The sequence below is a fragment of the Erithacus rubecula genome (genome assembly GCF_903797595.1).
Source record: "Erithacus rubecula genome assembly, chromosome: 1".
NCBI classification, from domain to species: Eukaryota; Metazoa; Chordata; class Aves; order Passeriformes; family Muscicapidae; genus Erithacus; species Erithacus rubecula.
The window spans coordinates 109,246,972-109,273,512 of record NC_136658.1 but is presented as its reverse complement, the minus strand read 5'-3'; the positions used below and the strand labels follow the sequence as shown (position 1 = coordinate 109,273,512).

At 41.8% G+C, this 26,541-nt stretch overlaps 1 protein-coding gene across 2 annotated transcripts; it reads left to right on the top strand.

Annotated features, from left to right (window-relative positions):
- Positions 1 to 1,599: 1,599 nt before the first annotated feature.
- Positions 1,600 to 26,541, top strand: SH3BGR (SH3 domain binding glutamate rich protein). 2 transcript variants are annotated; one of them, XM_079313016.1, is made up of 7 exons: positions 1,600 to 1,732; positions 7,089 to 7,274; positions 13,269 to 13,349; positions 19,760 to 19,954; positions 23,049 to 23,078; positions 24,996 to 25,100; positions 26,046 to 26,541. In XM_079313016.1, exons 1-6 carry the CDS (start codon positions 1,688 to 1,690, stop codon positions 25,059 to 25,061), a joined length of 603 nt encoding a protein of 200 aa, XP_079169142.1. In that variant the 5' UTR covers positions 1,600 to 1,687; the 3' UTR covers positions 25,062 to 25,100; positions 26,046 to 26,541. The 2 variants fall into 2 exon arrangements, with proteins under 2 accessions (XP_079169142.1, XP_079169141.1); XM_079313015.1 differs by having other exon boundaries at positions 24,993 to 25,100.

The following is a 26,541-nucleotide window of genomic DNA, read 5'->3' as shown; positions in this document are numbered from 1 at the left end:
ACATGGTGTCACTCACTTATTCTGTGATCTCTGATAAATTAACATCATCATCACAAAGCTTGTACTGTGACCCCCAGTACTAAGCATCCTTTGCTTATACTTTTTCAGGGCACAGAAAAATAATTTGGAAACACTCTATTCCAAATGGCCAGTCATTTCCCAGCTATACTCACATATAAAATCTGAGAAACAAGCATGTGTAAATAACTTCAGGCAATAATTAATGTTTTCTCACGGGGCTTTTTTTTTTCATGGTTGTTGTTCTTTTCCAGGAAAATATTCTGAAAATACCTGCTTCTAATAGGCTTGTTGCTGGACCTCTTGTTACTTCTTAAAAGTAAAAAAGAGATGACAGATGGTGAGCCACAGTAAACTTACCCATACTGTTATTTTTAGTTTTCAGTGCAGTTTTTCAGGATCCTAGTTCCATAGATGGAGTACTGCATTTTCAGCTTTGCATACTAGTTAACACAGACTAAAAAAAACTTCCTTTCAACAGTATTTTTACTCTTTATTACTACATAATAGTGTATTTAGTCCTATCCAATAAATTCTGGAAATGAAGTGCTATAATCCATTTTAAGCATTTTCAGGATCAGACATCACTACATTCAATCTTAGCATGTGAATTACGTTTTCCTAAAACCTAGTCCAGTTTCACCTCTGGCACAGGGTCAGCTTTACTGAGCTCATGTCACTCACAGCAGAAACAGACTTGGCCCTTAAAATCTGAAAATAATCTGTGACCATTTAACATTCTTCAAATAATTCTCAAGCCCAGAGACCTCCTTGAGCAAGTATGTGCAGGCAGGCACTGAACTGTGGTGATGTCTGGGGTTAAAGGTGACAGCCAGATGGGAAAAAAGAGCAGCCTGGAGAACGGGAATATTTTTTTGCTGAGTATTCTTGACCTCTTAAACCCTGTGCCCTGGAAATTTTCACTGGTGATGCAAAAAGGAGGAGAAAATACAACAAGAGGTGCTGGGTGCATTGAGTCAGGCAAATCAGAAATCAGGAAAATCAGAATCAGGCAGTGTCCTGACACACATTTATGTCAGGAAAGTCCCTGAGCTTTGCAGTGTGGGTGATGATCTGGATTCTTTAAAGAGCATTCCTAACCAAAGCTTATTTCAATATGATGTCTGCTATAATTACTGCTGCATCCATGCTCCCTTTACTTTCCCCTTCCCTTTGTATAACATCAGATTTTTAGCTATAACTCCAAAGCCTGGTGGTGTTCTGGGACAGCTCTTTCCTGCAGGATGGAGCTGTGACAGTGCCCGGCAGCTTTGGGATTACCCCCAGCACGAAGCTGCCAGCTCCCCGTCCCTTCCCCCTCTCCCAAATATTTCTCCAGCCCCGTCTCATTGGTGCAACACTCTCCCTTGCCTTTTTTGGGCTGCCACCCTGTCAATCTAATGCAATAAGGCCAGGGGCAGGTGCAAACCCTTTGCTCTGGCTCCTCTTACTGACCAATCCTCGTCCCAAAAATACCTCAAGAGCCAATGGAGTGGGAAATCCCGGGACCCCGGGCAGAGGGAGAGAGGGCAAAGCTGCGGGATTGCGGGGGGTGGAGGCTCCCGTTTAGGACCCGGCTCCCATTTAGGACCCGGCTTAACCCAGCAGAGCGGAACATTGGGGTTCCTCCGGGGATCGTGGGTCGCTGCTCTGCTGATTCTCTGCCAGCATGGTGATCAAAGTCTTTGTGGCTACATCCTCGGGCTCTACAGCGGTAGGTGACACCTTCAACATCCTCTTACCGCTGGGGTCAGGGTGGGGGATTAGCCTGGGAGATGCCACGTTACAAAAAAAAAAAAAAAAAAAAAAAAAACACTGGAATTTACTGCAGGAATAAACCTTCGTTTTATTCTGCCCTGATCACCTTATTCTGGAAGGTTGCTCAAGATGTAGAGAATTCCTGTCAGCGCAGGCTGGGTTGCTTTTACCACAGTTACAACATTTGCATCTGAATTATCTGTCATTTCATAGATCTACTGCTGTTTGGGAAAGTATTTGCAATATCCATACACTGAGGAAGGAAACGGTGGGTATTGTATTTGTGCAAATGCGATGCTGGACTGTTTATAGAAGGAAATAAAGGGCTTGTTTTTGAAAGAGATTTTAGGACACTGCTCCTGTGAAGGAGAACTCTGTCTGAGAAAGAACCTGGAGCTGGATAAAGTTAGGCAGAAAAGCTTCTTTCCCAAGCTCCTTCCATTTCCTGGGCTTTGAGAGGTTTTTTGTTTTCTTTTTAGTTTGAGGGTTTTTTGTACGTTTAGTTTGTTTTTTGGGTTTTGTTTGTGTTTTTTTGTGGGAAATAAATTTTTGTTTTTTTTTTTTTTGTTTTGTTTACTTGTTTTTTGGTGTTTGGTTTTGGTATTTTTTTGTTTGTTTTCTTTTTTTTTTTCTTCTGCTGTATCTGTTGAAATGCTATACTGATGATTTTTTAGCATTGAGATCTACTGCTGTAGCTGTCAGCAGAGAGTATCAGCTGAAGGGAAGGGCATGTGAATAGTAGGGAGGTTGGAAGTCCGTGGGAGGTGGGAACCGGGAAAGGACTGTTTCCTTTTATATCCAGTTCCCAGATGAGCTCAGATTTCACTTTTCCTCTGGCACTCCCTGTCAGTGGCACGGCTAAACGAGCTTGCACAGGGCTGTAACTACATCTCCATCTCCCTGACACCAGCTCCATTTCTTTAAGAAGATTCTAGAGTGGAAAAGCTCCAAAAAATGCCATCTAAAAAAGAAGAGGAAGTTGGGAGCTTCAGATTTGGTAGTTTGCAATTTGTAATAAAACATTCACTGCTCAAGTAGCTTTATAAATTGCCATGTGCTGTGCATGGGCATTCTTCTTGCTCCTGTTTGGTCTGTTTTGATCAGGAAAATCCAGAAGAAAATTATGGAATCTTCACAGGGCAATGTTCCTCTGTATTTGCTCCTTTCTGGTGTGCTGGGTGTGTGTATATCTGTAGCAATCTCAGCACAGGTTCAGATCACTGATTCTGAATTGCAATGCTGAGTACACCTGGAGTAGTTTTCCACATTTTCCCATTAACATGGATGGAGGGTATCCTTTCAATGAACCTTTGAGTTCTGATAGATATAAAATAAAATTAATTCGTGCAGGGAGTTAGCACAAATCTCAATATATCACTAAAATACTATTAAATAAAAATTTTGTATCAAGTACATACAGCTTTTTCTGAGAATTATTTTAATCCCTAAACAGTTTAAATTGTCCTATTATATATAACTGATCTAAATCAGTTTGGTGGCTGATCCCATCAAATGCATGGTGATGATTTTAAATTCAATATAAGATGGGCTCAACCTCTGGTGTAAATCAGCAGAGGAACAGTGGCAAAGAATGAAAAAGTCTCTATTTTATGTACTGACCATGGTCACCCTACTCACCTCAAGTGGTTTTCATGTTAATAAATACTTGGTGCAAGTGAATGCAGTGAACCCAGTGACATTCTGGTGCTCTGGATCAGATGCTGGAATGTTATAATACACTGTGGCTCTGGAGCAAATCTGCAGTCTGTATTTTTCCCCTTGATACTTCAGAAATTTATTTTAAATATCTCCAGCTTTATTATCTTTCTGCTCCAGACTTGGCAGATATTGAACTATTCATTAAGGGAGGCAGAAATGGAGACATTTATTTATAACACTAAAAAGTACTAAATGCTTGGCTTGGAATAAGCAATAAAAATATAAAATAATGTTGCTAGTCACAGAGGTGTTTAGGATTTAGTAATATCCTGCAAGATTCTAAGTTGTGGGAGAAAGAGATTCATGCCTTGCACAGAGGAAGTGTTAGTCTTGCTTCCTTCTGCTTATGGCTATGACACCTCTAAAATCCTTTCATTTGTAGTGGTTTTGGTGGCATTTTATGAATCAAATCAGCATCAAAAGGAGCATAACCAGAAGGGCAAGGGAGGGGATTGTGCCTCTGTGCCCCCTCAGGTGTGACCCCACCTGCAGAGCTGCCCCAGCCCAGGGAGGAGCTGGAGCTGCTGCAGAGCCCAGAGGAGGCAGCAGGATGAGCAGAGGATGGAGCAGCTCTGCTGGCAGGAAAGGCTGGCACAGCTGGGATTGTTCACCTGCACAGGAGAAGCTTTGGCTGAGCTCAGTGTGGCCTTGCAGGACCTGAAGGAGCTGCAGGAAACATGGAGAGAGACAATTCCCAAGGGATGGAGGGACAGGGCACAGGGAATGGAGGGACAGGGCACAGGGAATGGAGGGACAGGACACAGGGAGCCTTAAAATGGAGTAAAAGGATGGATATTAAGATTAATTTCTTCCTTGTGAGGGTGGGCAGACCCTGACACAGGGTCTGTGATCCCTGGAAGTAGAAGGTTGGATGGGCCTTGGAGCAGCCTGGATTAGTGTCCCTGCCCATGCAGGGGGTTGGGACGAGATGATCTTTAAGATCCCTTCCAACCCAAACCATTCTGTGGTTTTATCACCCAGCTTGGCTTTGAACACCTCCAGGGACGAGAAGCCCATAACCTCTCTGGCAGTTCTTACACTCCAGCTAGATAACATTTATTTAGAACAATTTCTTTTTCTTATTTTAAGGGACTGGTAGCTAAACATGGTGCAACTCAAGCTTTGCTGAAAAAAAAAAAACAACTGGCATTGCTGAAATAATATCCTGCTCATCACCACTTTCCAAGTAATCTGTGCCCAAATAATTTGAATTCTTCCCATGCCTTTAGACACAAGGGAGGGCACAAAAAAGCTCCTGCAGTCTCATCCATTCTGGGGAAGCCTTTGCATGTCCTCTGTGGGTGCAGCTTCCTGGAGAGATTCTTTTGGTTGCCCACTTAGTGCCACCCACAGCAAAGGTTTGCTTTGTGCCTAAACCTCAGTAATGGTGAGCCCTAAGGCACAGTACATCTTCTGCTTTATCTCATTGTCATGGTCAGAAACTCCTTGCCTTTTCCTTAAGCAGCATAATTCCATCTGACTTTACTGCTTTACCTCGACATTAATTTTTTTCACACGATTTTTTTGGTGCTGTCTGAGCCTCCTGTGCATTACAAACCTCAAACTGAAGAGAAAATAATAAGCCAGGTTTCAAAGTTACAGCTTTGATAAGGAGGGGAGCACAGAATCTCTGTCTCCATTTCCATTATCTCCTCAGAGGCAGTGCCTGTCTGCAGCAGCAGCTATTCCAGGAGCCCTATCTCCTGCAGTGCCTGTATCCAGAGGGACAGGCTGACCCTGGCACTGCAGCTGACAGCACTTGAGTGCCCTGCCTCTCAGAGCATGTGATGTGACTCCTGCTGCTGCCTCCTGCAGATGTTATTAACCATTTATCCAAGCATTATCCTGCCACTTTCTCCAGTGAAGTGTCCCTTGAGCGATCCTTTCTGCTGCCTGAATGTGTTTCACAAGTCACTCTGCAGTTAAATAGCCAGTAATGAGATTATTTCTGTTTAAAAAGGGAAAATAAGAATAGAAGTAAGCAGCTTTGAACTGTCTTCTGCATGGTTTTTGACCTTTTTGGATTAGTGTTTTCATTCAAAGTGATGCACTTTTTAAAGTTCACTGCGAACCTCTGTCATAAAAATGTACAGAGTTTTATGTTTGTTATTTTTTATAAGCAAGCATATGTATAGATAGATGCTTCTTTGTTTGTACAAGGAAAAGAAATTGTATCCTTGCTCATGAGAATTCATCCTTCCAGGATGAGAGGCTATCACTCAACTTCAGCTCTTCTGTTTTATTAGATTATGGAAATACATAATCCCTGATTTATTTCTCATCTCATTGCCTGTCCCTCTGATTTACATTAGCTTGGTGTCACTTTAATTTCAGGTGTTCAGATGTCTGACATATGGAGGATGTTGTTTCAAATCCCAAGATATAAAAATTACCTTGATGCCTCATTCTAGTTATGTCTGGTGGCAAGTTCTGTAAAAGCTGCTCAGGAGCAGCATTCCTTTAGTAGGGAAGTGTAGTGAGTGTTGCATTTCCAGAGTAAAAAGATGGGTTATAAACTCAGTGCCTGCACAGAAAAGGAAGCAAGAGCCATTAATGAATTTGAGGTCACAGAAGCTGTGTGCTTTATTTGTATGTAACATGTTCTTTGTGGTTCAGCTGGAATGTCATTCTGTAATGTTCTGTAATGGGGGATTTATTTAAGCACAGAAGTTCAGCTGTGCTGGATTTTCTTGAGCTTTACCTCATATTTTTATACTATATCTCAAGGAGCAATGGCCATAAACTAAAACACAAGAAGTTCCACCTCCACATGAGGAAGAATTTCTTTACACTGAGCACTGGAACAGCTGCCCAGGGAGGATGTGGAGTTTCCTTCTCTGGAGACATTCCTGTGTCACCTGCTCCAGGTGACCCTGCCTTGACAGGGGGTTGGACTGGAAGGTCCCTTCCAATCCCAACTATTGTGTGATTCTGATCCTGTGAAATTTATTTATGCTTAACATTAAAGAACAGAAAGCTCACAGAAAGCAGAGTGTCACATGTGATTGGTGGGAAGAAGGAGCCTGTAACATGCTGAAGGAAATAATGAACATTTTCAAACCTTTACTGGCTTCAGGCAACATCACCACAGGTATCTGCAGACCACATTCCTGGATCAGGAACACAGTAGGAGGCTTCCTGCTGAGCCTCATTTCTTAGCTGGAGTTGTCACTGCATCCAGGGAGGAAAGAAAGGAGCTTGGGGGATGGGTGTGTGGTGGGAGGGATGTAGTGGCAGCACTCTGGGTGCTGACAGAAAATGTTGAATCTCAGCTTCAAAAAGATTGAGGGCTACTGGAAAAGTCAATCCAACTTCAGGAACTTCCAACTTTCAGGAAGAATTTTTTCATGGAGTTGTCAAGAATTAGAACAGGCTGCCAGGGAGATCTGGGGTCCCCAAGGAAGGTCTGGATGTGACACTCAGTACTCTGGGCTGGGTGACAAGGTGGGGGTTGGCCAAAGATTGGACTCAATATCTTGGAGTTTTTCTACCCTAAAAGATTCTGTAAACTTGACAAACTTGCCTGAGTTCTTGTAATAGCAGTTGGTTTGATTTTTCAAGAAGGAACGTTGTTTTCCCTCTTTCCTACCCAGATAAAAAAGAAACAGCAAGAAGTCGTGGGCTTTTTAGAGGCCAACAAGATCGACTTTCAGCAGATGGACATAGCAGGAGATGAGGACAATAGGAAATGGATGAGAGAGAATGTCCCAGGTGAAAAAAAGCCTCAGAATGGAATTCCCCTGCCTCCACAGATCTTCAATGAGGAGCGCTACTGTGGGGTAAGAAGCTGTTTGGAAACTTAAGTGTCTTCAGAGAGTGGTTTCTCACAGAAAGGGACTTTTTTCCATTAATAGGAAATGTCAAAGAAACTCCATAAAACTCTCTGTGAAAGAACAATTCTCAGGAAACATTTTTTAAGCACAGAAAAGCAATGAAACAGAAGATTGTTTATTTTTGAGAGCAAAATATGCACAGAGAGAAAACTGGCTGGAGAAACTTCTTGAAATTTCAGTTAATTTTGATGGAGAGTGCTGACATTTTGTTTGTTTGGAATTATCTGAGCTCCCTGAGGTACCAGAAACTGAGAATAGGAATCTTTATATTATACAAATAAATAGGAATGCTTGTTTACTGGAATAGTTCTAGAATGTGATTTGAATTATTGGCATTATATTCCTTATTCAATAAATATCCAACTCTTCATAACAGCAACTGCAGTTGCTCATCAGATGCTTTTATATTTTCATATGTGCTTGTAACAGGTTCCTTCTCTTGAGACAGTTTTCAAAGCAGAGAAAGATAATAATGTGCCAGTGTGAATATTAGGATTGTGAATCAAAAGAGATAATCTGAGACCTTTTATTTTCTCATAGTCTGGGTGAAAATGCCCAGTTTGGAAAGTGCTGAGATCTGGTGGCTGGAATGAACCTGCAAAGTGCTCTGGAATGCAGGGCACACAGTGAACTGGTTTGGAGTTACAGCACAAATCCACTGTGAGCTCCTGCCAGGTTGTACTGGGGGAGCAGGATTTTCATGCCACTGAGCTTTCAGAATTAACTTTGGTGCTCTCAGAGCAAAAGTTGATAATATGAATATTGGAGTGCAGCTGTTTTCTCATAGAATCCTGAAAGAGAAGTTGGCGTGTTGGAGCTCATGTGCATTTCAGTATCCAGTCTGCACCAATAAAAAATATAATTTGATATATCTTACTCTGGGTTTCGTGGCAGCCAGTGCTGCAATAAATATTTCTGATGTTCCCTGGAAAAGTTATATAAGGAATTTAAGAGTAATTGCCTTATAAAGTGTTGCAACTGGTCAGTCTTGACAGTAAATGATAAATACACAGTTTTTACTTCATATCTGAAGCTATTTCAAGAAGCCAAATAATCTACATCTTGAAACAAATTCAAGTGAAGAATTTTTTTTTTTTTTTTTGCAAAAACACCTCCATAGGGAAAGGAGTTGCAGCTCCTGATTTAAAAACAGAATCAAATTTGCAGTTAGTCTGAAAGTCTCCAGAATTCTAATATACCCAGCTCTCAAAGCTCAGAGCTAATGATCCCAGTTGGTGCATAACAAAGACTAATTTATAACATCATTATTTCCAAATAAATAAGGTAATGAGATCTGTATCAGTGCATGAGCCTTATCCTCTCCCCAGGGGAGGGTGCTGCACAGGGAGTGTGATGTGGGCTGAGAACATGGCCAGGGCTGCCAGACTACAGCAGAATCCTCCCAGGTGACACATTCCCCAATCAAACCCTGGGGATTTGCATTTTGCTTCTCTGTACAGCCTGTGCAGGCCCAGCAGAGCCATTGCTGTGAAATGCAGAATTGTTTTAGGCTGGTTAATGTTTATCTGATACATCTTCCTGTGTCCCACTCCTTTGGCCTCAGCCATTTTATTAAAAATATCCCTGAGGATTGCAAGGGTCTGTGTGCCTCCAGTGCAGTCTCTTGAATTTGTGAAAGTCCTTTTCAAGTTTATTGCTCTCATCAGTTTTTAAGGGCTTGACTCTTGTGGCACCTGAAAACCTTTGAATTTGTAGCCTGGCTACCCATTCCTGCTATGCCCAAATCACCCTTTAGCATCAACAGCCCCAGTCCAGTATATTTGTAAATGGGAATTGGATCCTCTATTAATCTTCATTTTGCTGGGCTAAACAAGTCAAGCTCTTAACACCTCTTTCTCTTTTTTTGTAAGATATTTTCTTTTTCTTCTTTGTGCTAATTTAATTTTCTTCATTCACAGTATTTTTTTTTTTCAGTTTAATTTATTTTTTTTTTTAGATAAAATCTGTTCTATTTCATTTTCCCCCATTCTTCTTTCTGGGATCAGTCTTTCCCCACATTTCCCTTATCAGTTGTTCTTATCAATGTTTGTTTCCCATTCACACATGTGCATGTGTGTACACATTACATCATGGTGGCCTGAGAGATCTGACCTTGGGAGATAAAAAGTCAACATTAAATATTTCCTTCCTTAACCTGAGAACGAGGGGTTTGGAGAGAGACATGACAACCTTCAACTATTTTAAGGGCTGTGGCAAAAAGTCAATTATTGGTCTGAATTCAGTATTGACCCTGGTTTGAGCCAGAGGTTGGTTCAGAGGTTTCTTCATTTCTGAATTATCTAGGATTTTGGAAATATATTCTGCTTCACATCCACTGGGGGTGGGATGAACTGTATGAGAAGAAAATGCAGCAAATGAAGTTCAAGTCAGACATCAGAAAATGTGTGATTTTCAGGGGATTACCCATTATCTCCTAAAGGTGGATCAGAGTGATGCAATGATTCCTGCCTTGGAGGATTGGTCCTTTGGGACTTTGTCCAATATCCTCTTCTGAGGTTCAGTGAAATTTTTGGGGTGATGGAAAGGAAAGGGGGTTCTGAGGACAGGTGAGGAGCCTTCTGTTTGTGCTAGGGTAGAATGACATAATAAGAGATCAAAGTCACTCTGCACATCTGTTTTTCTGCTGCTACATAAAAGTATCTTCATTTTCTGGCTGACCATGAAGAGCTCCACTCCACAGCTTGTGCTGTAAAGTAGAGGTTTCTTGTAGATGGATTTTTGTAAAGATACACTGCCTGGAAGCAGCATTTCCACGAGGTCAGAGAAGCTTAAAGTTGTCTGATAAAATAGCTCAGATCTTGTATATCTTATTTTCTCTCAGATCTTTGGTATTGCTCCTTGAAGAAATAGATTAGAAATTGATTCATTTTGTATGCCTGGCTACAGCACCAATTTCAAGTATCCATTCTAATCCATCAGTGCTGGCAATTATGTCCTTATTTGATCTTTTTCTTAAGCTGCTTCTTTGCTCATGTCTAGACAGACGTCTGCATCTGTGTCACTTGCTAAATATATTGAGCACTCTGTTGCTCTTGTCTTTGCTTTTGCTTAACAAAAACCCTTAGAAAAGTAGGAAAGAAATCAAGGGAAACTTCTGTTTGTCTTTGTAAGCTGAAATCTCTGCTTCCTTCTGTAAACTGAACTCTGTAGAATAAAGTACCCTTCTATGTACTTTAGAAAACATCTCTGAATGATTAGGTAAGACTTTTATTTGATGTTGGAATGTGCATTTGCAGCCCACAAACCAACTGTGTCCTGAGCTGCATCCAAAGCAGTGTGGGCAGAGGTGAGGGGGGATTGTCCCCTGTGCCCTGCTCAGGTGTGACCCCACCTGCAGAGCTGCCCCAGCCCTGTCCCAGCCCAGGGAGGAGCTGGAGCTGCTGCAGAGCCCAGAGGAGGCAGCAGGATGAGCAGAGGATGGAGCAGCTCTGCTGGCAGGAAAGGCTGGCACAGCTGGGATTGTTCACCTGCACAGGAGAAGCTTTGGCTGAGCTCAGTGTGGCCTTGCAGGGCCTGAAGGAGCTGCAGGAAACATGGAGAGAGACAATTCCCAAGCGATGGAGGGACAGACACAGGGAATGGCTCTCACTGCCAGTGAGTAGGTTTAGATTAGATATTTGGAAGGAATTTGAGGGTGCTGAGGCCCTGGCACAGGGTGCCCAGAGAAATTTTGGCTGCTCCATCCCTGGCAGTGCCCAAGGCCAGGCTGGACATTGGGGCTTGGAGAAACCTGGGACAGTGAAAAGTGTCCCTGCTCAGGCTAGAATGAGTTGATCTTTATAGTCCTGTTCTGGCTCAGGTCATTTTATGATTCTATTATTCATGTAACTGCTAAAGTCAAATTGATAGAAATATAGGGACCTCCTAGCCTGCTACTCAGAGCAGGGTAGCTTTAAAGTTACCTTTGTCCATCTGAATTCCTAAAGACTTCAAGGATGGTGTTTCCTTGCCTTCTCTATACCAAGCACTGGAGGAAGAATTTTCTGCTGATGTCCAGTTGACAAATGGTACTACTTAGACCATTTATGTCTTTTCATACAGATAAAACATAATTACTTACCTGAAATAAATTGTTCCTGCTTATTTTTCTCACTGCCTGCCTTGGGACTAGTTTTCTTTAGTCATTCAGCAAATGGAGATGTGAACAGGTCACCATTAGTAAAGTATGGGTACAAATAACCATAGAAAAACTATTCCATGATCACTGTAGGCATTTCTTTATCTCTTATTTAATACATGGTAGCTTCCTTCTCAGTGTGAGGAAATAAGTGACCTTCCCTTTACTGTGGGATGTCATTGCCCACACCCTGTTGTCAAAGACCTCCTGATATCATAGAAGATAAACCCCCTTCTGATAAGGAGTTGTCTGGTCATTCATACATTTTACTTGTTTCCTCAGGTCTGCTTATCTACAAGGCTTTGTGTTTCTGGAGAGTTTTATTACACTTGCCATGGCTACTTTTCCTCAGAAAAGATATATAAAATATCAAGTCTACTTCATGACCTTTCCTTGTTGTTGTCTTCTCTTTGTTCCCCAGCTCTTGCCATGGTTTGCTCAGGCTGCTTTATGACTATGTGATGTGCAGGAGGGCACAAGTTTCCTGTGTTTGCCAAACATGGCAAAGCCAAATTCCAGCCCTTCTCATTTTCTTGTTTGCTACACTCCTCCTAAATCTGTGAGATGCAGACACTGCCTGGGCTGGATGAGAAGATGATCTGAGAAATGGGTGGCCTGGAGCCACTCTGTCCCTCAGATAAATCAGTGAAATGGCCTGTCATTTATCATATCTGTAAAGCTCTTCCAAATTCCACTGAATGTCATCAATTCCACTCTTGTTGGCATTAAGGTGACTTCAAAACAATCCACTCCAGCTTTTCCAATAATTTATACTCTGGAAATACTAAAACAGTTCAATAAAACAACTCAGGTCCTAACCCAGCTTTACAAATAAGTCTCAAGGATGATTCAGCACCTTATTATTTACAGGCTTCTATTCTTGGAGTTATTTGGGATTAGAGGAAGGATGATAACATGATCAAGGCACTGGTGTAGGACTCAGCAGGACATGTCCAGTCTCCTGTCTCAGAGCTGGGTGTGATTCTGAGCCAGTCACTTCTGACTGGAGATTCTGCTGGAACTTCAATATTTGTTGATTTTTGCCTGTGTAAAATGCGAGCTGTGAACTTCCCAATAATAAAAAGAGTGATAACAAAATTTCTTTAACTGAGAGGAGTGTTGTACAGGTGAAAGCAGTAAAGAGTATGCAGCCTGTAGCTGGCAAGACAGGAGGCATCCTGCTCTTCTCAGTTCCATTTCCACTGAAAACAGGTGTTTAATGTAATGATTTATAATTTCATTTCACAGTGGACAAGACATTTTGGCTGGTACATGGACATCAGAGACAACAGCACAACCCTTTCCTAAGTTCATCTGAAAATAACATCATTTTCTAACCAGACTGCCTTTCTCTTAGATAAAGTTTCCTTGTTACCATTTCACTTGAGCTATCCTCTGCTGCCTTTAATTTGCCATAAAAAAGTTCCAGGGTTTTGAGGGCCTATTTTCTGTCCTTACTCACGGCAGATTTTATTTTAACATTTAAAGGGAATAGCTTGGCCTCAGAATGCACAGCTGAGGCATGTTTAAATGAGACACTTCATTTTATCTGATTCTGCCATGGATGGGATATAATTAAAGTGTAAGTCTCTGGAGAGATTTGCTCATTTTTTCATTTTGCCACCCTGGGTGAAAGTCCCTTTATCTGTGTTTTCTTCCTGGGGCTCAGATAATGCAGACAATTGTACAAATGCATGGTCATTCTCATCAATGTAGGATTTGCCTGAGCTGATCTCTTCCACCTGTGCTTTTTATTTGATTTTTGATACCAATTCTCTGTTGTTTGTTTGTTCCTTTCTTAGGATTTTGAATCCTTTTTCTCTGCTAAGGAAGAAAATATTATTTATTCATTCCTGGGCCTTGCACCTCCTCCAGGCACAAAGGTATGCACTTCTGTCTTTCCATGGGGATCATTTATTTGATTTTAATAAAAGATGAACATAGGCAGTGACTCAGCATGTCACAAAAGAGGCAGTGACAAGCAATACATTAGATGTTGGAGCAGCCAAGTGTTCTTAGGGGGAAAAAAAGTGGCTGGTTCAGTAAATACTAGAAAATACTTCTTTCTTGCCTTCTTTCACTGCAGGCTTGTTACCATGGCTCCAGCTGATGGGCTTGTTGTTGTTGACACAAAGCAGTTTTACTATGTTCAGTTTTTAAAGGATGCAGACTCCCTCACACAATCTCTGGGTTGTGTTGTTACAATAAGCTTTTTCTTGCCCCTGACCCCCAACAGCAGAGTTGGGATCAGACCCATCCCATCCTTCACTGGCACTATGGAACTCTCTCCCTCTGCCTGGAGAAAAAGGCTCACCCAGCCCTCACCAAGTCCCTTTGGCAAGTCTGCCTGTGGTTCTCCATCACATTTTGACAGTGTTCTAGTGTATTTCTGGCAAAAGCAAAACATTTTATTTTGGGTGTTTCCCCCCCAATTTACCTCGTGTTGTTTTTACAGAAATCAAAGTGTTATTTCTTTATTGGAATCTTCTTCTAATTAGAAGTTTTATAACTGTGAATGTTACAGCTCTGCTATCCTGAGCTTGGGTTAGATGCTAATAAAATGTTGCCATCTTTAACGTGGGTGAGCCAACAAAAGAAATTAATCAAGAGAGTGATGAGCCAGAGTGACAGGAGAATTCTGCTGCATTGTGTGACCTGGCTGAGGAGCTGCCTTGGAGCAGGAGACCTGCCTTTGGTCCAGCTCTGCAGCAGCTCTGAGTGAAACACCATTGGAAATATCTCTGTATTCTCTTCTGCAAGAGCAGAGGGAAAATAAAGGAACTTTTGCTAAGTGCTTTGAGAGCCACAGCTGAAAATACACCCAGGGGAGAGCCCCAGTTGTTATAAATGTCTTAGGCACTGGGTCCCTGTGTGATAAGGAGAGTGATTTAAGCTTTCTGCTTTAGCTGTGCCATCTCCCACCCAGGGAAATAAAAATGACTTTTCTACCTCACAAGGGTCTTGTGAGAATTCATTTAATTAACATCCACAAAGCCATGAAGGGCTTAAAGGACTGCAGGTATTACATTTTGTAATTATTATAAAAGATATGTGGAGAATCAGTAAGATAAAGAAAATTGCATTTTTCTACCTTCCACTCCTCAGATTATCTGCTTCTTCATGCAAGGTCCTGGTAGATCCCCTATCTATGAAGCAAAGTAACATTGTTTTTTTAGAATTCATTTATTCCCAGCTGTCAGCAGATGCTATTACTGTTTCTACTTTGTGACAACCTTGGAAATGTTGAGAATAATATGTTTGGTACATTCTGCTAGGGCAGATTTGTTTGTCAGTGCCATTGGTAGCAGGCAAACCTTGTTTGAAGTGATTAACTGCTGCCTTGGTGGTGGCTTCAGTTCAGAGAGTGCAAATAAGTGAGAGTTTGTAAAGTTCCTGTTAAATGTGGAATTTTGTTAGTCTCCCTTTCAGAGTCTATTCCTGTTTGCCAAAGACACACACACAGTTCTTGCAGAGCTTTCTCAGCATCTTCCCTGCAGGAGAAGCTGCCTGTGCTTTGTCAAGCAAAGAACTCTCCTGCTCTGCTCCTGCCTCTGCTTCTGCTTCCCCCTCATTCTCTGTCAACTCCACCTTAGATAAGCACAATGGATGGCTCATGACACTGACTTCCAGCAGCATAAATCTGGAATTATATGTCAGGTGTGGAATAGAGGGTGATGATGACACATATGACAAGGTTTCCTATTAATCCCTTATTAATAATCGTGTGGGCTTTGGTTTTTGTTTGTTTGTTTTTTTTCCTGGAATGAGCAAGCAAACTATAAAGCATAGAATCACCACAAAGGCTGTAAGCATTTGCTTTCTAGAGATTTTTCCATGCTGAGACATGACAAAGATTAATATGAAGCTGATACCTGTTTGATACACTTGTCTTACAACATTCTATTTCTTTTCCCATCCATCTTTTGTCTCATACTGCACCAAGACTAGAGAAGTTCTTTAATGGTCCTGATCATGATAATCCAACAGCATCCTGAGCAGGACTCTTTTGAGCTCATCTCCTTCCATCTAAGGAAGCAGATGAACCTTTTGGGGCTCCCTCCACAAATTATAACTTCCCAACAAAATACTTGTAGTTAAATTCATTGCCAATTCATTGCCATTGCTGAATGCAAAATGCACATTCAGTTCTGCAGAGTCACTTGTTCTGTTGTCTCTATATATCAGTATATTCTATATATTAGAGTGTTTCATCCAGCCCAGGGAGGAGCTGGAGCTGCTGCAGAGCCCAGAGGAGGCAGCAGGATGAGCAGAGGATGGAGCAGCTCTGCTGGCAGGAAAGGCTGGCACAGCTGGGATTGTTCACCTGCACAGGAGAAGCTTTGGCTGAGCTCAGTGTGGCCTTGCAGGGCCTGAAGGAGCTGCAGGAAACATGGAGAGAGACAATTCCCAAGGGATGGAGGGACAGGACACAGGGAATGGAGGGACAGGACACAGGGGATGGAGGGACAGGACACAAGGAATGGCTCCCACTGCCAGAGAGAAGGTTTAGATGTGGTATTGCAAAGAAATTCTTTATTGTGAAAGGCTCTGGCACAGGGTGCCCAGAGAAGCTGTGGCTGCCCCATCCCTGGCAATGTCCAAGGCCAGGTTGGATGGAGCTCTGAGCACCCTGGATAGTGGAAGGTGTCCCTGCCCATAGAACAAGATGAGTTTTAGGGTCCCTTTCAACACAAATAATTCTGTGATTCTCTCATTCTGTGATTCTCTCATTCTGTGATTTTATCATACCAAGTACATATACTCCCTTAAAGGGTGCAATGTTCCCATAAAATTCAGTGACTTTACAGGAAACCAATCCATATTCTTGGTGCTTCAGCAGCGGTCTGTTAGCTCACATCATCCTCTCTCCTGCTGCCTCCTCACCACAATAGTGCTTGTGTTAATAACTAATTAAATCTATTAATACCTAATACCTCCTCACCTGAAGGAATACCTGGTTTAGATTAACTCCAAACATAGTTCAGGGCAGGCTGGGATTTCAGGGCAGCTGTGCCTTATGCCTGACCCAAAGATCACTCAAATTTGTGATGGATTTCTGAGAGGTCCTGTTTAATCTTGGAGAAAGGGCCTGAGTAGTGATGCCCCAATAGGATGCATGTGTAGATCTGAGCTGTAATCAGTGTAGCTTGTATGTTTGGGGTCAGGTGTGTCAGTCTCAGCTTCTGAAAAGTTTGGTACATTATTTTTTAAACTGGCACCACTTTGGTCCTTAATCTGACTCAGTGAACTCAGTGGTTTATATGAGTTGAGAGTCTGTTTTCAAATGTTGTGCATACTTGAAGCCTTAATCTCACTACTCTTGTTATTAATATCCAGAATCTTGATACCCCAAATCTGTAGATACTCAAGCTTAAGTTAGTGGAAGAAGGCTTCTCTTAAATCTGCTTTGAATTACAAATCTGGGCTATGTGCATTTTATTTAAAGACAAGATGACCTGTCAGCCAACCTTTAGAAATGGTACTTCATTTTGAATTAGCTGAAAATTAAATTCAGTGTTTCTATGGAGAGCCAGTGTAGCAATGATATTCTGAATGTCAGAGTTCTCCATATAATTAACAAGAACTCTGTGTGTATGTGTTCTGGCTGATAACATGCTGCTCCTAGAGTTTAGTTCTTTCAGCTACAACTCTTTTTTTGTGTTTTATGATGTAAGTATGTGATTCATCTGGGATGGATTCACACAATAGGGTCATTTTGATTAGGATGCTCTCTGTGGTCCTTATGCATATTTTTGTCCCAGCCAAAAGTACTGAGTGCATGTATTTTAATGAAATGTTAATATTTGTGCTGAAAATAATTATTGAACCAATTTCAAGTCCAGGTTGGATGGAGCTGTGAGCAACCAGGTCTATGGAGGGTGTCCCTGCCCATGGCAAGGAGGTTTGAGTGAGATGATCTCTAAGGTCCCTTCCAACCCAAATCATGGTCAGAGATTCTATTAATTTAATTTTCATTAACACTGTCCTTTCCATTTGAGAAATATCTGTAAGAAGTTGCCATTTCCTTAAGAAAATAAAAGTATTAACATAAGGTTGCACAAGAGAATTTCAATGTACGTTTGTATTACTACATGTTTTAATCTTAAAAATTTTTTGGTTTTTTTTTTTGGTTCAGGGAGAAAAGTAAACAATAAGCCAAGCCAAACAAATGCCTCTGTAGATCTGTTTTTAATAACAATTAAATGGTGATGCCACCAGCATCAGAGTGCAGTGAGCCCACAGTTTTACATGCACTTGAAATGAGATGATATTGCCAGAAAAAGAAATTGTCTTTTCTCCCTCCTCCTTTCTCTGGCTCCTTCTGCTCTCTCCCAGCTGCTCATTCCTCTCCCTGAGCATCCCCCACGTGCTGGCAGAAACCTTGTGCAGCTGTGTGACAGAGTGTGAAACTGCTGTGAGCTGGAAACGTTTTGCTTTTTCAAGCTTTCATCTTGGTCAGCTCCTGCTCCAGTTCCAGAGGAGGGAGAACTTAGGGACCTTTGTGCCCACTCTCTTTGCACTGCAAGTGGCTTAGATGTAAAACTGACTTTCCACAACTCAGGAGAAAATTGCCTAAAGAGCACCAAGCCTTACAGGCAGTCAAGTTTCAGCAAAACCAGCTGTGATATCTGCTTCCTAACATTGCTGAGCTCCTTTCTGTCATTTCTGTCCCCATCCAGCAGAGCTTGTCAGCAGCAGGACATCTCTTATGTCCCGCAGCACATCTGGGGACAAAGATCTCTAAGGCAGCACTCAGCCAGTCAGCTCTGGGATAAAAGCCAGCCAGACATGTCCTGTTGTGCAGAATAAGTGCTCTGGCTGAGGAGACCATCCTGGGGACACTGGAGGAGGACTTGTGAAGTTTAAAGGGCAGGAGACATGACTGAGGGCTTCAGTTTAACTGTAGAGACAAATGGAATTATGGAAAAGCAGCAAACCCCAAAGCAGCCAGCTGGCTGAGCTGTAAGGGCTCAGTCACAGGGGTGTGGAGGGAGTTTGTCTTCTCTCAGGGATGTGCTGCTCTTCCCAAAACATGTGGGACACAGGGCAGGACCTTCCCTGGGTGCCAGAGGAACCCACCCCAGAAGGGGTCAAATTTCCTTCTAATGAATAAGGTCCTTTACCTCAGCTTCTCAACTATAAATCTCTTCCCAAATCTCCCACTGATGGTAATTAGAATTTTTTTTCACAGCCAATTTGTACTCATTTTGCATCTCCCTCAGCACTCTTCCTCATCCTATCGCTGTCTGATGTTTACTCTGATCTATTTTGGGAGTGCCATCATATCCCCTCACAGCATCACTTTCAATAGATTAAAGCCATGAAGTTTTTTTTGTCCCCCTTTCATAAGACAGGCTCTCCAGTCCCTCAGATATTCCTGTAGCCTCTCTGCACCTGTTCCAGTCTGAGTTTCTCTTTCTTGAGCCTGAGTGACTGGGATGGCACAGAGCAATTCAGAGGAGGTTTTGCCTCATCTCATGTATCTGAGGATCACATTTTTTACCTCTTTCATTGTCACAGCACACTCATGGCTTATTTAAATACATCCATCTCTTCCTTCATGGTCATTAGCTAACAAGCTCCTAAAGTGCAATAGAAAAATCACTTTTTAATCTCTGACCCAGAACTGCTTGTCCCAAATAAGGTGCCTTTGCATTTCATGCTCTTGCATTTCATCATATTTTTGCTCTTCCACTCGAGGCCTCCTTTTATCTGGCACAGTGTGGGAGCCACTGTGACCTTTCACAGCCACCTGGCTGAAGGGACACCAGGATATTTGTCAAAGAAAGAACCTCCCAGGAGGTGCTTGCTTATGGTGCTGCAATAAATGGACTTGGTTGACTGATGTGGGAAGAGTTTCCTGATGTTTTCAAGCAAGAAAAGACTTTGGGAAATGTGACATCCTTTATTGCTTCTGTTTCCTGGAGCTTCTGGATGATGTTTAATTGGAATTCATGCTGGTGGAATTTATTTTTTTTTTTTTCCTGAAGCTCAAATGTGCCATCAGGGTGAACTTTGGTTTCTATTGAACTTTCCAGAGGAGGGTTAGAGAATTTGCTATGCTGAGAAGTGCTTGAACTCATGTTTTCCCCACACAAACCCCACCTGGTCAACATGCCAGCAAATGTTCTTTGCACAGGAGAAATACACCCTTAAAGGGGGTATTTTAATTTGAGAGCTGAAGCAAAAATAGAAAATACATTTTCCCAAAATAAGAAACTCAAGAATTTTATAGAAATGAATTGTTGATTATATGTCCTGAACCCTACCATGACCTCTCCTTTTCCACCAGGAAACAGAAAAGTCTGATACCACAGAGAAGTCTGATGCTGCAGAGGAGAAATCAGAAGCCACAGGAGATGAATCTGATTCCAAGGATGAAAAATCTGATGCCACAAATGAAACTGAGGCACACACAGAAGCCCAGGAAGGTGAAGGGGCTCCTGAAGAGGCTCAGTCTGACCAGACACCACCAGAAGGTCATCAGGTAATTTTTCTTTTTTTTTTTTTTTGTGATCTGAGGGTTTTACCCTCAAGCCCTCCTGGTGTGCCCCAGGGTGGCTGACTGCAGAGTGTCTCTTGGATGTATTTTCTTTGATATCAGGATGATATCAAACCTGGCTGAAACTCCAGGGATCTTTGTTCTGAATCTTGAATAACAGCAGCTGCCTTTTCCCCCTTGTTACCACAAACTTTTTATTTTATCTTGGTGGTCATTTGGTCTAGTTATGGAGGATAACTTAGGACTGGGAATCTGAGTCCTGCCTGTGTAAAAAAAAAAAAAATTAAAAATTGCTGCTCTCAACAGCCAGCATATGCAGTGCTCCTAAATCTGGCTGTAAATGTTTGCTGCAGATCTGACAGAGACTTCTCAGCCCCTGCAGAATCCCTGGGCAGTGCAGAAACAGAGGCCAGTGTTCTCCTTTCTGTCTGCTCCTGCTCTGGTATTACAGATCTCAAACTGCAGCTCAGGTTGTCCTTTAGGGATGAGTTTATTTGGATGCTGACTCTTCCCAGGGAGTCAGGACTGCTGCTGCATGTCAGGTGGTTGGAGATCAAATGATCCCTGGGGAATATCCAGCACATCTCTTACATCAAAAGTCAGAATAAATGGAGTTTGTTTGGTTTTTTTTTTTTCCATCTAGCTGCATTATTTCTCCAGAGCAAACACCTCTCTGTAGGCCATTCCCCATTGCCCTTTTTAATAGTGACTGATCTGGTCACTGCTAGGCTGGAAAAGTCCCTTTTACACACCCTCATGCACAACTCAGTCACTGGGAAGTCCCACTCATAATTTCTAATCAGTGATGAGGAGAGGCAGTGCTCAGTGGGAGCTAAATTCCTCCTTAAGGAAAATTATATCCAAGCACTTTTCATGTTGCTGTGAATTTCAGCTGGCAGGTGAGGAGTGCCATCAGACTCTTTTTTTTTTTTTTCTTTTTTTTTTTTTTTGGCTAATAAGAGGAGCCAAAACTGCTGCCTGGCTTGAGTGCCATGCCCTTCTGGCTGGCATTCTGCTTTAATGTTTCCCAAGTGAAAGCAGAATGCTGGAATTTGTCTGCAAATGTGTCAGGCAGCTGTGTAGGAGAGGTTTAGCACTGACATCATGCAGTACCACTCCTATACAACCAGCACCTTGCTCCCCTTCTCACAGGAAGGATTGGAGCTAAAAGTGGAAAATAGATTTCTTTGCAGGTTTTCAGGGAGGGGAGAGGCAGAGGAGAGAGCACAGCAAACACTTTTTGCCCTGTTCCTCCACCCACTTCCCATGTCACCCAGGACAAATCTTTCAGTGCAGTGGCATCTGCCTTGCTATAGTTCATCCCAATTATCACTTCTGTTGGGATGGCATGAATCATTCTGTAGGAACTCTGCTATTCTCACTCACTCCAGACAGCACACAGAGGACAGGGTTAGATGACAAGAGCAACTCTGAGGCAGCTACAGTGAGATGAATTCCACCTTTTGCTTCTGTATCTTGTTTTATGCTTGTAAAATAAAATGAAAATAGCATTTCCTTACCTGAGTGGGGTTTTATTAAAGTAAATACATTCAAAGGCTGCCAGATTGCCATCAGAGTATCTCCACTGGATGTTAAATTCTAAAGGATAGAGGTATTTTCAACACAAACATTTGAAGGATGGCAGTTTTCTCTTTTATGGCTGAATTAATACGCCAGTGGGAATTTAGCACTGGAATTTTGGCCTTATTTAGCTTCAAACCATCTCAAAAATGATTCCCATTTGGGGTGTAATCAAGCCAACTTTTCTCCAGTGACTTCACAGGAGAAATGTCAGCGCTGTGGGAAAATTCTGGAAGAGTCTTGGCAAGGTGAAGTTATCCCAGCCTTTGCCAGTGAGCACAGGACAGAAAACAGAAGCAGCTGGGGCTGTCTGAGCCCTGGGGCTGCAGGGAGGGTCCAGGTTTCAGGAGGCTCCTCCAGAGGATGCTCAGTGTGGAGGCTGCAGCTCCCTCCAGCTTGTGCTGCTCTTCCTGAGAGATGCAGAAATCCAAGATGCAGAAATCCAGAAGCTGCAGCTTTTTGTCTGCATGGATTGGTGCCTCCCACTCCTGCTTTGTCCCTTTGGGTTTGAGTTTCTTGAAGGGAAGACTGAGCTCCAGCTCACATGGACACTGCTGGTCAATCCATGTGCTGGTAATAAATTTTCTGTAGTTTCACTGTCTGATCTCGACTTCAGATTTAAGCTTGGAGGTTAGAATATTTTTTAAGTGGTGTCCCAGTTAAATCAGTTTTCAGTACAGATTAGGCTTCCTTCAGGGCAAAATTATTTTAGAAATGTGTTCAAAAATCATATTATATGCAAGTCTGTATCCTGTCTCAGCAATTCCCCAGGCCATATTTAAACCCTGGCACTGCAACTCACTCCCTTAACTGATTCCATGAGAGCTCAAATCAACCCCTCTGCCTTCTGTGTGCCACTGTGACATTTGCCTCTTATCTTTGGGATTTTGTGTAGGATCAGCTCTTTCCCCCAATAGCCAGCTTAGGATCTGACATTAAATTCTATTCACTTTCTACTTCTTTTTTTTTTTTACTTTGTACATTTTTTTTCTCTTTTATCTCTCTCATCACTTCTGCTGTATCTACAGTCTAAAACCAGCTTGTATTATTTTTTATTCCCTGTTGAGCCAAGGCATCTGTTGCAGCCTACAACACTTAACAGAATCACAAGCCAGATTCTGAATGATGATATATAGCTTAGATAAGACTCTATAATTCTGATTATACTTTCATTTTGTAGACCAGCTAATTACAAAAAAAAACCCCACCAAAACTCCACCTGAGCAAGCAAGCTCCAAATCTTTGCTTGCCAGTGAAGCAGTTTTGATTGGAAGGAACTGAGGAACAATTTAATGATTTTATAGTCCTTTTCCAACATAAAAGTTATGCTTGAGTGTGCATTGTGAGTTAATTTGGAGAACATTATCTCCAAATGAATCCAGTGAATTCCACATAATTTCCCTTAATTCAGTGTTTAACTTCTGCTGTATTTTCCCTCTCTGATTTCTGATATTCTTTCCGTAATTCATCCTTTTAACATTTTCTATCTCTTCTGTAGGAAGGTGAGGAAGAACATGCAGCAACAGGGGTATAGTATACCTGGCAATTTTATTATCATATTTTGTTTGTCTGTATTTAATTCCTTTTCAGTCCCTTTGCTTCACTCAAAAGCTGGTAAATTCTTATTCATGAAAGTAAATACATCACAGTCATATTCAGCTAGAGATAATGATTGGTCCTATCACTGTGTTATTGACTGGGAACAAAGATGGGCCTTTAATCATTAAAATGTAAATGGAAGAGAAATTGTCTGTCACAGAGTCTTCAATAAAATTTGCCAAGGACTCCCATGACAAGTCTATCTTTGATAATCATTGACTGACACCATGCTGTGATTGCATTTTCAGTGTGAAAAACTCATTCTGAATTTAGGCAGTTCTGCCCATAAAGGAGATATTTCCCACATGGGAATTTGTAAGACCCAGGTACAAATCCTCAAACACTTTTCTGCTTTGCCCAAACCCTCAGGATCCCCCAGTGCCACCCCAGTGCCACCAGCATCACCCCAGTCCTGTCCCCAAGGGCCACATCCAGCCTGTGCTGAGCACTGCCCCAGACAGTGACTGCAAACCTCCCTGGGCAGCTCATCCCAATCCTGACCACTCTGCCAGGGGAATTTCTTCTGTGATCTCCAATCTGAACCTTTTCTGGTGCAATTTGAGGTCATTTCCTCCTGACCTCCCCCTCACTGCCCCTCCTGGCACCACTAACTAATGCTTCAAGCAAGAGAAATAACCACTTTTTCACCCCCCCCGTAAAAATTAATTGCCTTGAATTTTGGGTGGAAGTTGGTAATATGTGAAAGATGTGGCTTGTCTGTGGGCTCTCCTGGTCCTGTGTCAGAGTTCTCATGAGATAAAAAAGGCATCTTTCCTTGACGGAAAAATACTCAGAGAGGCAACACTCCTTTGGCATAATTCTAATCCACAGATGTTTGTATTACATTTCTGGTTCTGCAGGAGGGATTCTTTAGTGCAATGTTTTTCCCTGGAAAAAAACAAAAATAAAAATTGAAATCAGGAATCTGATTCCAACAGCTCCATTCCCAAGCAGATACTGAAGCAGGATTTCACTTCAGCAGCTCAGGTGTGACTCCTGGACAGACAGGAGGTGCCTGAGGGGGCACAAAAGGTCTGTGCTGCTCATGTACAACCTGACTGAAAGCTCATTTTTGATTCTTTGATTGGTTATTTGATTATGCCAGGGAGAAGTTCTCATCACTTTTGCAGCCTGAGCAGTTTGTGAAGGGGTGGCAGATTGAGATAAAGTTGATTTATACCCATGGGGGTGCCTTAGGACAAGATTGCTGCAAGAGGAACAGAGAAGCCCACAAAGCAATTTCCAGTTATTTTTCAGAGCAGAGCTTCATTTACTCTAGAAAGAGAATAAACAGAGATGGTTGTGTGTGTTACACAAATTCAAGCTTTCATTTTGCTGTTGATTGAAGCAAAAGGCTGTTGTCTTTCAATTGTGTCATTTCTCCTGCATAAAATAGAGAAATAATAATTTTTGAGATAGAAACAAAGCTGTATTATCTGATTCCAGATAATTTTCAGATCATTCAGGAGTCTAGTTCCTGTGTCATGAATCTTTAGTTGTTTACTGCTCCAGGAAAATGTATAATTAAAAATACTAAACTTATTTAGTCATATTTACACATTTCATATTCTCATTTTGATTTTGAGCATCTTTTTGCAGCTTAACCACGTGTTCTAACCTCCATAAGAAGAGAGTTCTTATATTCCAGCATGTGCCTATTAACTCCATAAAATAAAGCCCTGCCATATTGAGATTAAAAACTCTATACATTAATTCTGTTTTTGAATCTCAAAGAATTATTGCATTTACTAGAAATAGTTGTAAAAGCAGAGCTCTGAATGTCAAGATTTTTTTTTTCTTTCAACTCTTGTATGATAACTATAAATATTTTCTATAAAAAAAGGAGGAAGAAGAAGAAAAGCAAGGAGAAGGAGAAGAAAAGGGAGAGGTGGAGGAGCAGGAAGAGTCTTAGTACAGTTCCCTATGAAACATTTCTTGAACAGGTTTTCAGGTAAATATTGAGACATCAAACACAGTTTCTAAATACCCTTAAAGTAACAGAAATTGAAATTTTTGCAATTATTGTTGTGGATGGGCAAAGTGTCCATGCTGATGACTCAAAAGTAGATTTAACTGTTGCAGCTTGTCTTTCACATGGAATAAGAATTTTCCCCTCTCCTCTTTTACTCAGCTACTGATTCCACTGCAGCTTTTAGGAGCTCCATGTCTCACATGAATTCCTTTCTTAAATTTAGTTAAAAACTTAAAATACTGGTAAGAAAGAGGAGCCTGACAAGAAATATGACTCAGTATAAAATTGCTGAAAATAGACCAAATTTCAAACTGCAAAACAGGAAGCAGCTGGAAGGCAGAGTGTGTCCTGTACAGGTGTGTGAGCACACCAGCACTGCTCAGGTTCTGTCTGCATTTCTAATTTTAATTTTCAGGATTTCTCCTTCCTCTGTCCCTTCTCCCCTGCACTGAAATACAGATCAGAAAATCAGTTATTGGGGAGAAATTGAAACTTGGAAGAAAGTTGGAATTTCCAGCAGATTTTCCTTTGGGTGATAGGATTTCCTCCTGATCACAAAGTGCTCTTTGTAGGATGCACAGAATCATGGAATGGTTTGGGATGGAAGGAATCTTAAATCCCACCCATGGCAGGGACACCTTCCACTGTCCCAGGCTGCCCCAGCCCCAGTGTCCAACCCATCCTGGGCTGGATTCCCAGCTGACTCAGACTCTGACTCTGCCAAAAGTTTCACCAGCCAGGTGCTGGTGGGATTTCCCTGTTCTCAGCAGATCAGGAAATCCATCACTCCTCTCATGCTGCCTCTCCCAAATCTGGGTTCATCTGCTTCATGGGAATTTATTCATCACAACATTGTGCAGAGTTCAGATCTGTAGCACCTCAGAAGTACTGAGTTCTAATTAATTTTTCTTTGTTTTTGTTCAGGAAGAACCAGCTGGAGCCACCCCACCAAAAAAAAAAAAAAAAAAAAAAAAAAAAAAATCCCTTTCTCAAGCAAAGCACCACTACCTTTTGTGCCTGTATGAACATAAAAACAAAGAGAGCACAGACACCACTCTGTCCCACCTGTAGCCTTTATATATATATTTGGTATTCCAGTTGTTGTTAAAATGGATCTCATGTCTGACAGATGGTATTTCAGTCAGTTGTTCTGTGTTGGGATAGTTTTGTCCATGTCACATTTAGCCTGTGAGCTCCCCAGGGCAGGAACCATGTCTGTCTCCATGTTCAAGCTCTGCTGCCCCTCAGTGTGACTGCACTCACACCACTGATGTCTTCAGAGGAAAAGAAATTCAGCACTGAAAATTGCAAAGAGGCTTCCTGTACACAAGCCTTGTGAGTCACTTCTGCCTCAGCTGGCATTTGAAATGATTGAGATTCCCTTTGTGCAGCAGTTTAAATAAATTTGTTTTCTGTCATA